The 18,432-nt window shown below is 40.5% G+C and overlaps 1 protein-coding gene across 1 annotated transcript; it reads left to right on the top strand.

Moving 5' to 3' along the window:
• Window positions 1-28: 28 nt before the first annotated feature.
• Window positions 29-17,538, top strand: LOC306750723 (coagulation factor XIII A chain-like; the record flags this gene model as incomplete). Its single annotated transcript, XM_079234194.1, has 19 exons — window positions 29-115; window positions 443-608; window positions 1,523-1,650; window positions 1,953-2,089; window positions 2,167-2,272; window positions 9,917-10,013; window positions 10,112-10,288; window positions 11,739-11,990; window positions 12,372-12,490; window positions 12,616-12,723; window positions 13,021-13,195; window positions 13,749-13,887; window positions 14,745-14,848; window positions 14,938-15,026; window positions 15,602-15,755; window positions 16,187-16,296; window positions 16,782-16,931; window positions 17,125-17,220; window positions 17,398-17,538. The coding sequence occupies 19 exons, from the start codon at window positions 29-31 to the stop codon at window positions 17,536-17,538; spliced, it is 2,535 nt and encodes an 844-aa protein (XP_079090320.1).
• Between the last annotated feature and the right edge of the window lie 894 nt (window positions 17,539-18,432).

Consider the following 18,432-nt stretch of genomic DNA (forward strand, 5'->3'; position numbering starts at 1 on the left):
ACCAGGTAGCTCTGAGGACAATGCGACGATGAGCCGGGCAGAAGAATACGGCTCTCAGAGGAATCACTCTGAGATACCTGACAGCCCGCTGACTGTCTCCCTTCACGCTGAGCCGGTAACTCACCTGTCTGTCTCTCTGTCTGTCTCTCTGGCTGTCTCCCCACCTGTATCTGTGTCTGTCTCTGTCCACGATGAGCAGGTAACTCACCTGTCTGTCTCTCTGTCTGTCTCCACACCTGTCTCCATGTCAGAAGTTTAACTTGAGTTATCAGATAAATGTAGTGCAGTAAAAAAGTACATAGTAGCAGGAATACAAGGATACAAGTACCTCAAAAAGGTACTTTATGCATTCCTTTATGAAGGCCCCAGTTCATTATCATCACCAAACGCAGTACTTTTACTCAAGCATAATTCCAGGTACTTGTACTTGTACTCCCTCCAGGTATTGCTGGGTCAGGACGTGTCCCTCCAGGTAAACTTCACCAACCGGGGAGACACAGTCAGGACCATTAAAGCTCACCTGGCCGGGTCCATCGTGTTCTACACCGGAGTCACCGCCAGCCGCTTCAAGAAACACAACTTCACCGTCACGGTGCCGGCGGATCAGAGTGAGTCATGTGACCCGGTCATCATCACTGGGTTCGTACGAGATGAGTCAGTCCTGTGTAGAATCGAGCACCAGCGATCGGCGCACAATGCATTCTGGGTAGATTTGTGTCCGACTAGATCCCGACTTGCTATGACGTCATGCACACGTGGTCAACGATAGTCTCACGAGAGCGAGGCGGCCGCAGATTTTAGAGCCAGGCGCCGCAGTAGCTGTTCACCGACTGCGTGGCCCAGTGCATGATGGGAAACGCCTGGCTGTCGCCACATCAGAGAGCTGATTGTCTCTGTCTATTAGTCGCAGGTTTAATCTGAAAACATATCTTGTGTGGTTGATAATAATAAAGCATATTTATACAACACACATCAAAGCCAGTAGTAATGTATTGGTGAAGAGGGGGCTGAGCCAGAAGGAAAAGCTCTCAATTTACTGGTGTGGCTACGTTCCAACCCTCACCTACTGTCACGAACTTTGGGTCGTGATCGTTTCCTCTGTGGGGCTCAGCCTTAGAGATGGGGTAAGGAGCTTGGACATCAGGAGGGAACTTGGAGAGGAGCCGCTACCCCTTTGTGTCGAAAGGAGTCAGCTGAGGTGGTTCGGGCATCTAATCCTCTGTTTCTCTCCCGAAGGTTTCTTCTCTTTTTCTCCCTGTGAAAGGCTTTTTTGGGAGAGTTTTTCCTGATCTGATGTGAGGTCCCGGGACAGAGGATGTCATATGTGTACAGACTGTAAAGCCCTCTGAGGATAATGTGTAATTTTTTATCGTGCGCTATACAAAATAAACTGAATTGAACTTTTTCTGTGACTTCCTGTGTATTTGTGTGTGTGTGTGTGTGTGTGTGTGTGTGTGTGTGTGTGTGTGTGTGTGTGTGTGTGTGTGTGTTGCAGCGCTAACCGAGGTGATCCCTATCCCAGGTGAGGAGTACTCTCCTCACCTGGGCTCTCAGGTCAGCCTGAGCTTCATTGTGACGGGAAAGTCTGACGAGGATTCAGTGACCGGCATCAAGGTGCTGAACCTGCTGACCCCGACACTCACCGTGAAGGTACACACACACACACACACACACACACACACACACACACACACACACACACACACACACATGGTAAATTCTGACCACTCAAAGCGCTTTAACACTACACAACATTATTCAGCCGTTCATACACCGATGGGAGGAGCCACCTGCCCATCAGGACCAACTAACATTCACACACAACTTTAAATTACCTCCTCCCCCTCCTCCTCCGCCTCCTCCTCCTTTTCCTCCTCCTCCTCCTCCTCCTCCTCCTCCTCCTCCTCCTCCTCCCTCTCCTTTTCCTCCTCCTCCTCCTCCTTCTCCTACAGTTGCGTGGTCGCTCTCGGCTGCAGAGCCTGATGTACGTGAACGTCTCCTTCACCAACCCGTTTAATTACGGCCTGGCAGACGTGCACCTGTCGATGGAGGGTCCTGGATTGATAAACTACAGGACGCGTCACTACAGGTGAGCACACACCTGAGCTCACCTGAGCCTGGGGTTGGGCTTACCTGAGCTCACACCTGTGTATGATTGTGTTCCAGCTTCATTGAGCCTGAGGGTTCCATCTCCTGGACGGAAGGGTTCAGACCTCGGCGGAGGGGGAACCGCACCCTGATTGCAGTTTTGGACTGCAAAAACCTGCGTCAGGTGACTATTATATTATTATAATATATTGTATTACCTTGTAAAACATTATATTATAAAATATGATGTTGTATTATATTATACACATTTTTCTTTTATTATTTTTTCTTTTATTAAACTCAACTTTTTACAGGTGATGGGAGTGGCTTATGTCAAAATCCGTGGCTGAGATGCTGATTGGTCCACAGAGCTGTGACGCCCGCCCCTCGCCCTTTACGCCCGTCCGCCAATCACAGCAGCTTGAAACTGAGAGGGCGGAGCCAAACCAACCACGCAAATCTTCGATTTATTCTTTAATTTCTTTTTGGTTTCGCTCTGCTGATGGAGGGAGATCTGTTCAGTGAGGAAACTAAAATGCATATTATATATTGTTTAGTTGCACTTTATTTGGCAAATCAGATTTTTCATTAATACAGTGATCTCCGTATAGATACATAAATCTTTTATATTTATGTTTTATAAATATTTTAGATTACTAAAATCGGCACGCAAATGCATAGGCGCATATATTGTTAAGAAATTAAAAGAGGTGTAAAAGGTCCAGTAGTTCATTGCTAGATAATAATTGTCATTTTAAAAATTGTTTATCACGTTTTTGCTTCAACGTCAGCATAAAAATAAATGATATATTCAAATTATTTTTCACTTTCCCAGAGTTACATCTTTTAACCAACTTTCGTTCTGATCATAACCAACAACGTTTAACCCTTTCACAACCAGTTTGTTTAAATAATGTTGTTTTTATTTATGAAAAAAACACAAACAAATTTCTGTGTATTAAATGCTACGGGGACTTAGCAAACAATGAATTCCAAATAAATAAAAACAGGTGATGGAACATTTTAAAAGGCCCAAAAAGTTCCTGTGAGGCAAAAAGTGGGGAATTTAACACAAAATAACAAACTCAGAATGGACTTTGTTGTCAAACTTCAGGCAATTTTTTTTTTAACCTAAAATGAGTTTGTCTTTTTATTTCGGAATTGTTTTAATCTTTACATTTAAATTAATGAATTACAACTTGACCTTTTCTTGATGAAATGAGATTTGGAACCTACAATATGAGCAGAATATGAAATATTAATCCATTATTAATCAAACCTGTTCACCATTTTTTTTATTTCCAGAAATGTGATTGTAATCTTTTACTTATTAATGCAAAACCCTTCTACTCACAATAAAAGCATTTTCAAACCAACGACGATGTCACTCATTATTCAACTTGGAATGCTTCAAGCACATCTTTATTCAACTTTTTATATTTCTTCCGTACGTATTTTGAACGTCTACTCCTTCATATTTTCAGCTAAAGAAACCGTTCAGCTATTAAAATATTCAATATTCAATCCTTCAGTAGCGGGGTGCTATGACTTTTCATATTTCAAATTGTAACTTTTTGAAACATTAAGTTCTTCATGAAAATAAATGAATGGGACCTGATAAGCCCCAGCGACCCCAAAACTGGGGGCTGAATTCTTCATCAGGAGATCTTCCTCACTCTCCAAGTCCTCATACTCCTGTGAATCGATACCAGAGCCACTGATGTGACATTGCAACAGAAAACTGCACAGCCTTACATGAGCATATAAGTCCATTTGACATGTTTATAACACAATTCAACCAAACATTAACATAAATTAACATAAAACATAAATATGACTCGAGAGGACTCGAAAATGACTCGAGAGAGCTCCCCAAGTTATGAAAATATAAATTTGCATATCCCAAGCTTGATGCCACACATGAATGGTGCACCTTTCTGGAAAGCTTAGACCTACAGAATCAATCAACACCAACACATCCCTTGAGACGTTAGAGATGTTTTGGTGCTTCTGCTTCAGCAGAGGCCGTCTGTTGTGGAACCAGAGGCATTCAAGGTCCAGGAAGAAAGTTAGGGCATTTTGGCTCTCAGCGGACCTAAACCTACGGTTCACGAAATATGCACTAATTACTAAAAATATTTAACTTCACTTACTCAAACTCACACTTTGCAGATATACTGTTAACACATAGTGATATATTATAGTAGAAAGAAAAGAGATGATATGCATAATTAAAAAGAGGAAATACATCCTGGAATTTGTTTTCTTTCCTGTGTTCTATCATCAACCAATAAACCAGTAACATATACACTGCTATATGAACATCTTAACTGGTCTCACAAGTGTTTTCTGTATAGTATATCCTTTGAAATTATTCAAATAGCCCTTGTGGTTGAGGAGATATTCTGTATTTAGTATGGGTATGCAAACAGAACATCTTCAAGTCTTCTCAAACTTCTTCTGTAAGAGCTTAAAGGTTCTGCATACATTCAGCTGCAGACACCATGTACACTTTTAAATGTTGACAAAACCTTAAAATATTACTGTATGATTCAACTTTTTTATATCTTTTATACTTTTTGAACTGTCAACGTTTATGTTTTATGCTTTTTTCCGACCGTTTCTGACTTTACAATGGGTGTGTATTGCGCTGCTCAGAGCGCGTGATGTCATCGCCAGAGGACAGAGCTTGCAGGTTTTGTTTATTCATTTAGCCACCAATTCCCCAATCTTCACTCCTCAGGCATCATTTGTAGATCAACGCGTAGGAAATGTTGAGCTTGTGGTAGACATATGTCGATAGAATCCACCAGATTCACACATTTGGCTGCAGCCACCTCTCTGCTCCATAGAGCTCTATGTTAACTCAGACTCCAAAATCTTGGACCTGATCGTCACTAAAGACATTTTTTAGTCTTCAATGGGGCTGTGTGTGTGTGTGTGTGTGTGTGTGTGTGTGTGTGAGCGCAGGCTGCAGCATCACCATCGGTACTTCCTCCCTTTGTTTTCTCAGTCAGTGGCGCCATCTGGTGTCAGAGATGTGAAACAGCAGCTAAGTACATTTACTCAAGTACTGCACTGTAGTACACGTTTGATGTACTTAACTGTACTTTACACGAGTATTTACGGTTGTCCGGCTCTTCTTTATCAATTAGTCGCGTGTCTCTGTTTGCAATAGGGTTTTTAATAGGGAGTTACTAATGAGTGTTCATGTTGGAACAATGCTTTGTAAATGATGAATTAAGTGATTATTCATGCTATACTAATGCTAAATAGTGTGTAGTTATTATAAAGCTCCGGGTTTTCTAATCCCTGCATCTTTCCTTACAGGCCGACCTCAGTTCAGGCTTTGTTTGCTCCGACACTTTCTTTATTCACTTTTTTAAACAACCACCAGAGGCATTAACACTCTGCTCCGACCTTTGACCTTCGTCTCTTTGCTGCTCGGGGATCTGCTGAAGAAATATGCATTTATTGTTTTGGAACAAATAGTTTTATTGAAATATGCTCCGTTTATAGTGTAATTATGTGAGATGCATAAAGGGAAATGTTTATGCATCTCACATAATTACACTATAAACTATGCATGAACAAACCAGACTTTAAAATGATAATAACAATAATATTGTTAATAACATTTTTAACAACAATAAAAAAGTAAATCATGATAATTATCATTATTGTAGTTTTTAGAATCATAATTATTATTTTTGTAGTGACACTAATTGGAACACAAAATCTGATCATAATAATTTGTATTATTATCATCATCATAATTTTTTATAAAAATGTAATCACAATAATTATTGTTATTATTATTTTTATTATAGTAATAATAATTGGAATAAAAAAATTCAGTCTGAACTAAAGTGGCTAAAACATGAATAAACATTTTGGAAACTTTCACAATAGAAGAAATATGTTTTTTTATTTCAGTTTTAGTCGACTCAGACGTGTCAGAGTGACCTCCTGTCTCACTTCTGCTTCTGAGGACGAGTCGACCTGCAGCTCACGTCCAACATGTCTCACATCCAACATGTCTCACGTCCAACATGTCTCACGTCCAACATGTCTCATGTCCAACATGTCTCACGTCCAACATGTCTCACAATCAACATGTCTCACAATCAACATGTCTCACAATCAACATGTCTCACGTCCAACATGTCTCACGTCCAACATGTCTCACAATCAACATGTCTCACAATCAACATGTCTCACAATCAACATGTCTCACAATCAACATGTCTCACAATCAACATGTCTCACGTCCAACATGTCTCACGTCCAACATGTCTCACGTCCAACATGTCTCATGTCCAACATGTCTCACAATCAACATGTCTCACATCCAACATGTCTCACAATCAACATGTCTCACATCCAACATGTCTCACGTCCAACATGTCTCACAATCAACATGTCTCACAATCAACGTGTCTCACAATCTATGTGTCTCAGATCCAACATGTCTCACGTCCAACATGTCTCACAATCAACATGTCTCACATCCAACATGTCTCACAATCAACATGTCTCACAATCAACATGTCTCACATCCAACATGTCTCACGTCCAACATGTCTCACGTCCAACATGTCTCACGTCCAACATGTCTCACAATCAACATGTCTCACATCCAACATGTCTCACAATCAACATGTCTCACAATCAACATGTCTCACGTCCAACATGTCTCACGTCCAACATGTCTCACGTCCAACATGTCTCACGTCCAACATGTCTCACGTCCAACATGTCTCACAATCAACATGTCTCACATCCAACATGTCTCACGTCCAACATGTCTCACAATCAACATGTCTCACAATCAACATGTCTCATGTCCAACATGTCTCACAATCAACATGTCTCACATCCAACATGTCTCACAATCAACATGTCTCACATCCAACATGTCTCACGTCCAACATGTCTCACAATCAACGTGTCTCATAATCTACGTGTCTCAGATCCAACATGGCTCTCTCACGTCTCTAAAAAAACTAAAATACTTGGTTAGCTTGTTTACGTTAAAAATAACCATGAACACCAGTTATTGACTTCTAGTTTCTTCTCCTGAAGGAAAGACCTCTCGACACTGATCACCACCGAGTTATTTATTTATTATTTATTTGTTTATTCTTGATTCCATCTCATACTTAATATAAAGTTCACAGCAGAGATGTCAGTCAGCAAACAGGAAGTGGAACTTGGGTCCCCTGACCAATCAGCCGCAGCGTGTCACGGTGACCTCACAGCCGGAGGTCAAGGTCAGAGGAAGTTCCTGCACAGGAAGCTGGTGTTTTTTTACTTTCCAACATCTCAGTGTGTTTTAAGAAAGAAGTAAACCTCTAAGGGTCCTGATTATAATATATTATAAAATGTAGAAAGATCATTTTAACACTGACAAAATATAAATACCACTAAAAGTATTAAAAGTCACGAGAAAAAGTCTTCTGAAATGACCCTTTCTGCATAACAAGTACTTTTCCTTGTCAATACATAAAGTATGTTTTGGTGCTATTACTTTCATACTTGTACAATTTAGTTAGCAGGACTTTTACTTGTACTGTAAGAAGTACTTTTACTTGAATCGTAAGAAGTACTCAAGTAAAAGAAATACCAAACTGTACTTTACTGTCAAAAGTAAAAGTCCTTTTTATGCAGAATGTTTTATAATCGTAGAACATTCTTTTTTGTTTACATAAAAGTATTTTTAAGTTGAAGTTCATCACTGCGGTGACAAGTTTAGATACTTTGTTTACTTCTGGGTAGATTGCTAGTTAAGTACAAATTACATGTTGTATTATTTTATGGAGAAAGTTAATGTATAATAAGTGTAGTGGAGTAAAAAGTAAAATATTTGCTCCTGAAATGTACAAAAGTAGAAGAGTAAAGTAATTAAAGTGCCTCATTTGTACTTCAGTAAAGTACTTGGGTAGTATTTGTTTATGTTTTATTAGTTGATGTAATCTTTTTTGATCGTTTTTGTTGCATTTTTGTTGCAAATGATCACTTATTTGTACTTTTATGTCCTTATAGTTCATTAAATTGACCCTTAATGCATCATGTAGATATCTAAATATTATCAATATGTCGTTAGTTACTTAGTTATTATATTATATTATATAATACATAATATACATAATATATATCTGTCATCACTAATTTGTACATTCAAATGTATTGTTAGAGACTTTGAGTACTACTGGGAAGTAGTCGTAGGATAGTATAAACACATTTGTATGTGTCTAAACTATCAAATGCAGTAAATACAATTAAAAAATACAATAACAAAATACATATTTTTCATATTTGCCTCTGACTTGGAGTCATAGGAGAAAGTAGCCTAAAATGGAAATGCTGAGTATCCGTGTGTGTGTGTGTGTGTGTGTGTGTGTGTGTGTGTGTGTGTGTGTGTGTGTGTGTGTGTGTGTGTGTGTGTGTGTGTGAGTAAAAAGGGGAAGCAGTGTGTGTATATAAACTGATGTTGAAGTCAATATCATCGTCTTCTGATTTGATCGTCAGAGACTCGACAGACGAACTTCATCTGAGCGGTGAGACATACACACACACACACACACACACTCTCTCTCTCTCTCGCTCTCTCTCTCTCTCTCTCTCTCTCTCTTATTATTGCCATTGTTATTCTTTTCAGATTTTTCAATAAAAAAAAAGTAAATGTCTGATATTTTATTTTAATCATCTTTTTTTTTAAATGTATATTCAAGTTTATTTTACTTTTTGTAACCAGACTATCACTGTATTATATAATACTTTATATTTAACTATATATGATATTTCTATATCTTAGCTGCTGCACTATTTTATTTTAGATTCTAATTACATTTGTTCAATAATGAAAGTGATACTATGCAGTATTTAACAATAATTAATATATTTTTTTTATTATTCAATAGCATTTAATTTGTGAACATAATTAACTTTCAAAAATGTTAAATACATTTCCCCCCATTTGAACATTTATATTTCCTGTTATATTATTCTTTAATATTTCTATAATACTTTATGATGATTTAACTTTACATTAATGTTATAGTATCATCTTATAGTATGATGTTTTAATATATATATATATATATATATATATATATATATGTTTGTATTTTTATTCGTTTTTGTCTGTTTTCATTGATTTGTTTTTTCTCCTTCCATCCAGTGACTTCATTGAAACGTGTTTCAACCATCATGTCTCTTGTACGCAACCAACAAAACAACTTCATTGGGCGCTACAGCGAGCCGGTACTGCAAACTTGACAATTTTCTTCTAAATAAAGTATTTAGTTCAGGTTAATTCCATTTTCTCGGCCATCATCAAGTACTCTTTGATTGTGTGTGTCAGCGTACTCTGAAATAATCTTGGTAGGTGAACATGGGATCGGAATGAAGATGGGGATCAGGATAGGGATCAGGATAGGGAACGGGATCAGGATCAGGTTACTTATAGGGATCAGGTTCAGGATAGGACTCGGGTTACTGATAAGGTTTAGGATAGGGATCGAGTTAGGGGTCATAATGCGGATGGGTCTCGGGTTAGGGTGAAGGATCAGGATAGAGGGATAAGGATCAGGTTAAGGAATCGGGATTGGACTCGGGTTACTGATAGAGATCAGGATGCAGATCGGACTCGGGTTAGGGATCCAAATCAGGATACGGATCGGACTCGGGTTACTGATAGGGAATAGGATGTGGATCGGACTCGGACTCCAGTTGATGGACTACAACGTGGGGATGCTCTTGCATGTATTCAAAACTCTCTGATTCTTTTTTTAGTCATTTAATTATGTTTCTTAATGATCTTCAGCTGCCGACCTCTAACCTCACTGAAGATGAAGATGATTATCAAGAGTTTGAGCCTTTTGAGGATGAGGCCACACCCAGAGGAGTTGCCCCTACAGGCGGTGAGATCCGTTTAATCTATATGCTTCTTTCTGTGATGATCTGATCTATGATCCATAACATTAAATCATGTCGTACCCTTTCATTCCCTCACTCTCAGGATCTCTGTTGGTGAAAAAAGTCAACATGCTTCAGCAGAGAAACAAGCCGAAACACTTCACCAGCGAGTATGACATTGAAAACCTGGTGGTCCGTCGCGGTCAGGAGTTCATGATGCAGGTCACCTTCAACCGCCCGCTGGCGGACGACGACGACTTCCAGGTCGAGTTCCTGATTGGTGAGTTTGAGCTGATTCATATTCTGAGGGGGGATAGGATCGGGGTCAAGGATCGAGTTAGGGATCAGGATAAGGCTCTGGATAGGGTTTGGGATTGGGATAGGGTTCTGGCTCAAGGAACGGATCAGGATAAGGCTCTGGATAGGGTTTGGGATTGGGATAGGGTTCTGGCTCAAGGAACGGATCAGGATAAGGCTCTGGATAGGGTTTGGGATTGGGTTATGGATAGGGTTCAGGATCGAGTTAAGGATCAGGATAAGGCCCTGGATAGGGTTTGGGATTGGGATAGGGTTCTGGCTCAAGGAACGGATCAGGATGAGGCTCGGTATTGGGATTGGGTTTGGGTTAGGGTTCTGGGTCAAGGGAAGGATCAGGATAAGGCTTAGGATAATGTTTGGGATATGGATCAGTATTGGGGTTAGGATCGGGATAGGGTTCTGGGTTCAGGATCAAGATTAAGATAGGGAATCTTGGCAGCGTTGGAATCTATAGAGGCGTAATTTGTCAAAATATATTCTGTTTAGACATTAATTAATATATACTTTATTTTACTTTTATTTGTATTTAAATTAGTTTCTATTTATATATCAGATGGAGTATTACTTACGTCATTTATAACCTCATTAAATTCACATTTTCCTAGTAACCTGAACGTCTTCAGTCTGTTTCACGCTCACAGAAGGGTGGGCGTGGTTTCTGTACGGAGCGCGCTCAGTCGCCGCACCTCGGCACACCGGAGACCAGCAGTTAAACCGCTCCCTCGTTAGCCAATTAGCTGATGAAAAGACACTCGTTAACAGTCACCTGAACAATTAGACCATTTTGAGCTAATTAGCCAGCTTCACATTCGTCACACACCACAAACACACACACACACACACACACACACACACACACACACACACACACACACACACACACGCATACTCAGCATTTCCATTTTAGGCTACTTTCTTCTATGACTCCAAGTCAGAGGCAAATATGAAAAATATGTATTTTGTTATTGTTTTTTTGTAATTGTATTTACTACATTTGATAGTTTATACAATCCTACTACTACTTCCCAGTAGTACTCAAAGTATCTAACAATACCCATGAATGTATAAATTAGTGATGACAGATATATATATATATATATATTATATATATATAATAATTATATAATATATATATATATAATATAACGAACTAACGACACAGTATAAGGAGCCATTCTGCACAAACACGCACACACACACACACAAGCACACACACACACACACACACACACACACACACACACGCACACCCACAGATTAGGGAAGTGTCTGTGTGTCGGTGACCTCGACCCAAACCAGTTGCTCCTCTCCATGTTCCCTCTCTTTTCATCTTCTTTCTTCCCTTCTCCTTGCCTCCTCTTTTCTCCTCACCTCCTCTCCTCCCTCCATCATTAATCCTCTTCCTCCTCCAGGTTCTAACCCGACAGCCAGCAAGGGCTCCCTGGTGCTGGTGACCTTCGGTACCCGTGGTGGCGGCGGCCCGTGGGAGGGTCAGATTCTGGAGAATCAGGGTGAGTCTGTGATTTTGGGCATCACACCGACAGCCAGTGCCATCGTGGGGAAGTTCCGTACATACGTGGCCATCGTGGGGGGCGGCGGCATGCAGAGAACCAAGAGGGACACCAACACTGACCTGTACCTGCTGTTCAACGCCTGGTGTGCAGGTACGACCTCCTGCACTGCCCCCTGGTGGAGGCTCATATAACGATTGTAATACCACAAGTTTAGTCCTGTGCTTCTACGAGTTAAACACTCGTTTTAAAGTAGATTCACTTTCCTGTCAATTCTGTTTGAACGAGTTTTGTTTCATACGTAAAAAATGTTGCCGGTGTCATCAGATTTTGTAGTGAGTGAGGACATTTCTTTTCATTATGTTTAAAGAACTTCTGTTAGTGGAGAGTTTACGTTTCTTTTATTGAGGGCGTGTGGTAAAGAGGAAATAGTAAAAATGTCATGTCACATAAAGTTTCTATAATCTTGGTTTTAACGAGAAGTTTTCAGACTATACTGAGTATTAAATGCTGTTGTTGTGTCTCTCTTTGCAGAGGACGCCTGTTATCTCGCTAACAATTCAGAGCTTTCGGAGTACGTCCTGAACGAACACGGGGTGATCTATCAGGGTTCACTGGGATCAGTGTTCGACCGCGACTGGGTTTATGGACAGGTACACACACACACACACACACACACACACACACACACACACACACACACACACACACACACACACGAATCATTACCAACCACAGAGGATGAACTTCCGGTCAACGTGTTTTCTCCCCCCTGCAGTTTGAGCGCGGTGTCCTGGACGCCTGCATTCACATCTTGGACGCATCCCGGATGCCGATCTACGACCGAGGCGACGTCATCAAAATGGTCCGGAAGGGATCGGCCATGGTGAGAACACACAGTTACTCAGGCGGTCTAAGAAACACATTTGTTCAGACATTTCGTAGTCGTCCAGAGAACAACTCCGGCTGAAGTTTGATGATTCCCTGAGACTTCATTTAAGTCCGGACAAGATCCCTCTGGATTTCTGCTTGTTCAAAGAAGATTAAAGCTTATATTATCATGCAAATACACCAAACCATCTTCTTATGCAGATATGAGTACATTTCTAAAACTCTAAAAAAGACTAAGTTGTTGTTTTCTGGTGTGTAGTCTCAGTGAACTTTGACCTGCCTCTTTGCCCAGATTAACTCTCAAGATGATAACGGCGTGTTGGTTGGGAACTGGAGTGACAACTACTCGATGGGCCAGTCCCCGACATCGTGGACGGGCAGCGTCAAGATCCTGTTGCAGTATGCCAACACCGGAGTCCCCGTCAGCTACGCACAGTGCTGGGTGTACGCCGGAGTCTTCAACACCTGTGAGTACTTTTAAAAGGCTGGCGTCATGTCAACACTATCATAAAACAGGGGTTGTTTTTGCAACCATAAAGACACGCTAAACAACTAGAAAGAGACACAAAGCAGCTACAAAGAGACACAACCCAACTACAAAGAGACACAAACCAACTACAAAGGGACACAAAGTAACTAGAAAGAGACACAAAGTAACTAGAAAGAGACACAAAGCAACTAGAAAGAGACACAAAGTAACTAGAAAGAGACACAAAGTAACTACAAAGAGACACAAAGTAACTACAAAGAGACACAAAGCAACTAGAAAGAGACACAAAACAACTACAAAGGGACACAAAACAACTACAAAGAGATTCAAGCGAACTACAAAGAGACACAAAACACACACTCACTGCAACCACATGCATCAACATTATTTTGTAATAGATTCAAAGGGAGCGGAGGTGGGAGTGAGTTTTTTGGGGTTCAGAAAATGATACACGAGAGTGAACAATGTTAAATTAGTTCTTAGAATGCAATATGTCATGTCAATAATTGTAATATTTCACATCTCTGCAGTCCTGCGCGCCCTCGGCATCCCGTCGAGGGTCGTCACCAACTTCAGTTCAGCTCACGACAACACGGGCAACCTGAAGACCGACCTCATCTTCAAGGAGGACGGCACGCCGGATGAACGCAACACCAGGGACTCTGTCTGGTTGGTCCAAAAGCCTGTCAGCCATGTCTGTTGCTAGGATACCGCCGGACCAGAAACCAGTCCATTATGATTTTCTTTACCTGCCCTGTGAAGATTTTACAAAGTCATGATTTGAACCAGAAATAAACGCAAGCTCATCGTAGAAACAAGCAGCCGTTACAATGTTGGCTCAGAAGTAGTAAAATAAATAGTGAGTGAAGTACCTCACATTTTTTTGAGGTACAAAACTACCACAAAGATACATAAAATGACTACAAAGAGACACAAAGTGACTACAAAGAGACACATATTATATACAAAGTAACTACAAAGTGACTACAAAGAGACACAAAGTGTATACAAAGTAACTACAAAGTGACTACAAAAAGACACAAAGTGTATACAAAGTAACTACAAAGTGACTACAAAGTGACTACAAAGAGACACAAAGTGTATACAAAGTAACTACAAAGTGACTACAAAGTGACTACAAAGAGACACAAAGTGTATACAAAGTGACTACAAAAAAGACACAAAGAGATGAGTCCATAAACATTGAGTCCATGATGAATGAAAACAGAAAGAAAACAAACCATCTCATCGTAGATATAAACAAGCTCACAAGTACTTCATAATTGTACTAATATACAATACTTTAGTCGATGTACTTTCCACCACTAGAGACAATACATATTTTGGTAGATTCTTCAGATTGTCCGAATACTGCAGCATCTGGGTATTTATTAGGATTTTAAACTGTGTAAAATTATGTTTTAGTTTAAAAAAAAAAAGAAAGTTCTACAACTTGGGTAACACTTTATTGTTTGTCTAACTATACACATGCACAACAACGGCATACTAACAGTACTTCTCTGTAGGAACTACCACTGCTGGAACGAGGTGTGGATCACTCGCCAGGACTTGCCGGCCGGCTTCGGAGGGTGGCAGGTGGTGGACTCCACGCCTCAGGAGACCAGCGACGGTAGTACAGATGGACAGACAGGTGGACACACAGGTGGACAGACAGGTGGACACACAGGTGGACAATAAACACGGTGTTTGCCTTTTTAGGACATTTCCGCTGCGGTCCAGCTTCAATCAAAGCCATCAAGGAAGGTATGCTGTGTCACCAGTACGACGCCGGCTTCGTCTTCGCTGAGGTCAGTTCCAGTACATCTTAAAAATTCCTTTATATCCCGTAAGTCAAAATGTAAGTAATTAAAATATTGAATTGAATATAAATAAAACATGTGTCCAGCCTCTCAGAGAGATTATGGGATTTTGTCATTTTTTTTAAATTTAATTTTACCTTTCTTTACTTCTTTTTTTCTTCTTTTTTGATTGCCTGGTGAGAAATAATACATTTAGCTGATTTAATATCCTTTTTTTAAATCTTAATATTTACTCGTCAGGGGAACAGGGACCTTGTCTTTTTTTTGTACTACCTGGTGAGAAATAATACACTCAGCTGATGTATATCCTGTTTTAAATTGAGGTTTAAATTGAAGTTTACATGTTAATATTTACTCGTCAGGTGAACAGTGAACATGTGTCCAGCCTCTCAGAGAGATTATGGGATTTATTTTTTAAATTTTATTTAACCTTTCTTTACATTTTTTTTTCTTCTTTTTTGATTACCTGCTGAGAATAATAAGGAAGGAAAAGGAATGTGATTTAACAAAAGCATATTATTGTTCTAATAATAGAAGTTTAAATCTTAATATTTACTCGTCAGGTGAACAGTGACATCGTCTTCCACAAGCGGGACCGCTACGGGACCCTGACCCCGTACCGGGTGGAGACGGCTCTCATTGGTTTGGCCATTTACACCAAAGCTCTGAATGGCAGCAGCCATGTGGACATCACAAACACCTACAAGTACACCGAAGGTGACACACACACACACACACACACACACACACACACACACACACATACACATACACATACACACACACACACACAGATAAAATATATAAATAATTTCTCCTATCCTTTTTTCTTATCTGCTCTCTTTCTTTCCCCTTTCCTGGTCTCACATCCTCTTCTTGTCTCCTCTCCTTGTCCTCACATCTGTTTATCTCCATTCCTCTTCTTGTTTCCTCTCCTTGTCTCCTGTCCTTGCGTCCATTTTTCTTTGTGTGTCCTCTCCTTGTGTACTCTCATCTCCTTATCTCCTCTCATCTCGGTGTTTCCGATCCTCTCCTTGCATCCTTTTCCTTGTTTCATCGCTTGGTCCCCGATCCTTGCCTCCTCTCGTCTCCTTGTCTCCTCTCCTCTCTCAGTATAAGTCCTTGAATGGACTGATTTGTGTCACCAGGTAGCGCTCAGGACAAGGCGACGATGGCCAGGGCGGAAGAATACGGCTGTGTGAGGGATCACTCTGAGATACCTGACAGCCAGCTGACTGTCTCGGTCAAGGCTGAGCCGGTAACTCACCTGTCTGTCTCTCTGTCTGTCTCTCTTTCTCCACACATGACTCTACGTCTATCACAAAGTATTTAACAGGTAATCCAAGTACAATTACTAATACTACTGCGTAGTAAGCTGCTGCATATTGACATCCTATAATCAAAATGTTACTTCAGAAAAAGTAGCAGCATCAAAATATACTTAAAGTAATAAAAGTACTCATGAAGCTGAATAATAAATATAATCACTATAAATGATGTCATATAGTTTAACCTGTAATGTTACATCATTATTGATTATGAATAATCTGTCAAGTTTAACTTGAGTTATCAGATAAATGTAGTGCAGTAAAAAAGTACATAGCAGCAGGAATATAAGGATACAAGTACCTCAAAAAGGTAGTTTTTGCATCCCTTAATGAAGGCCCCAGTTCATTATCATCACCAAACACAGTACTTTTACTCAAGCATAATTCCAGGTACTTGTACTTGTACTCCCTCCAGGTAATGCTGGGTCAGGACGTGTCCCTCCAGGTAAACTTCACCAACCGGGGAGACACAGTCAGGACCATCAAAGCTCACCTGGCCGGGTCCATCGTGTTCTACACCGGAGTCACCGCCAGCCGCTTCAAGGACCACAACTTCACCGTCATGGTGCCGGCAAATGAGAGTGAGTCATGTGACCCGGTCATGTGACCCAGGTTGAGTGTGTGACTTTAAGGAGAAGCTCTGTGACAACCTGTGTGTGTGTGTGTGTGTGTGTGTGTGTGTGTGTGTGTGTGTTGCAGCGGTAACCGAGGTGATCCCTATCTCGGGTGACGAGTACTCTCCTCACCTGGGCTCTCAGGTCAGCCTGACCTTCATTGTGACGGGAACGTCTGACGGCGAATCAGTGACCGGCATCAAGGTGCTGACCCTGCTGACCACGAAGCTCACCGTGGAGGTACACACGCACACACACACACACACACACACACACACACACACACACACACACACACACACATATCATCATCATCATCATCATCATCATCATCATCATCATCATTTTGCTAGCATTTCAGGAAAAACATGTTTTTTTCTTCTTCTTCTTCTTCTTCTTCTTCTTCTTCTTCTCCAGTTAAGCGGTGATTATCGGGTGCGGCACTTGATGTACGTGAAGGTCTCCTTCACCAACCCGTTTAAATTCGCCTTGGTAAACGTGTACCTGTCGATGGAGGGTCCTGGATTGATAAGCTACAGGACGCGTTACTACAGGTGAGCACACACCTGAGCTCACCTGAGCCTGTGTGGGTCCATCACCTGACATGTCACTCATAATACGGAGACTAATCTTTACTATTTATTAGTCTCTATGGCCACAGGCACAACCATTGCAATCAATAGGAAACAGTCTGCTGATATGCCTGGTGTGTGTGTGTGTGTGTGTGTGTGTGTGTGTGTGTGTGTGTGTGTGTGTTCCAGCTTCATTGAGCCTGAGGGTTCCATCTCCTGGACGGAAGAGTTCAGACCTCGGCGGAGGGGGAACCACACCCTGGTTGCAGTTTTGGACGGCAACAACATGCGTCAGGTGACTATTATATTATATTATAAAATATTACATTATTACAAAATATTATATTCTAAAATATTATATTATAAAATATTTTATTTTATTATATTATCTTTTATTAAACCTAACTTGTTACAGGTGATGGGAGTGGCTCATGCCATGATCAGTGGCTGAGATGCTGATTGGTCCACAGAGCTGTGATGCCCGCCCCTCGCCCTTTACGCGAGTCCGCCAATCACAGCAGCTTGAAACTGAGAGGGCGGAGCCAAACCAACCGTGCAAATCTTCAATTTCTTCTTTACTTTCTTTCAAGCATAAAAATAACAGGAATTATGATGTTTTGGTTTGATGATGGAGGGAGATCTGCATCCATATTTTAGATTCTTAAAATCGTTGCGCAAACACATATCATTGATATAAAGAATGCGATGAAATTATAGGTTATAATTATTTTCCGCTTTCACAGAGTTCTGATCATAATCAATCATTTTTAACTCGTTCACAACCAGTTTGTTTAAATCCTTTGTTTTTATTAATGAAATAAACACACATACATTTATATATTTATGTGTATTAAATGCTACAGGGACTTAAAAAACAATG

This window comes from Taurulus bubalis (assembly GCF_910589615.1).
Source record: "Taurulus bubalis genome assembly, chromosome: 18".
NCBI classification, from domain to species: domain Eukaryota; kingdom Metazoa; phylum Chordata; class Actinopteri; order Perciformes; family Cottidae; genus Taurulus; species Taurulus bubalis.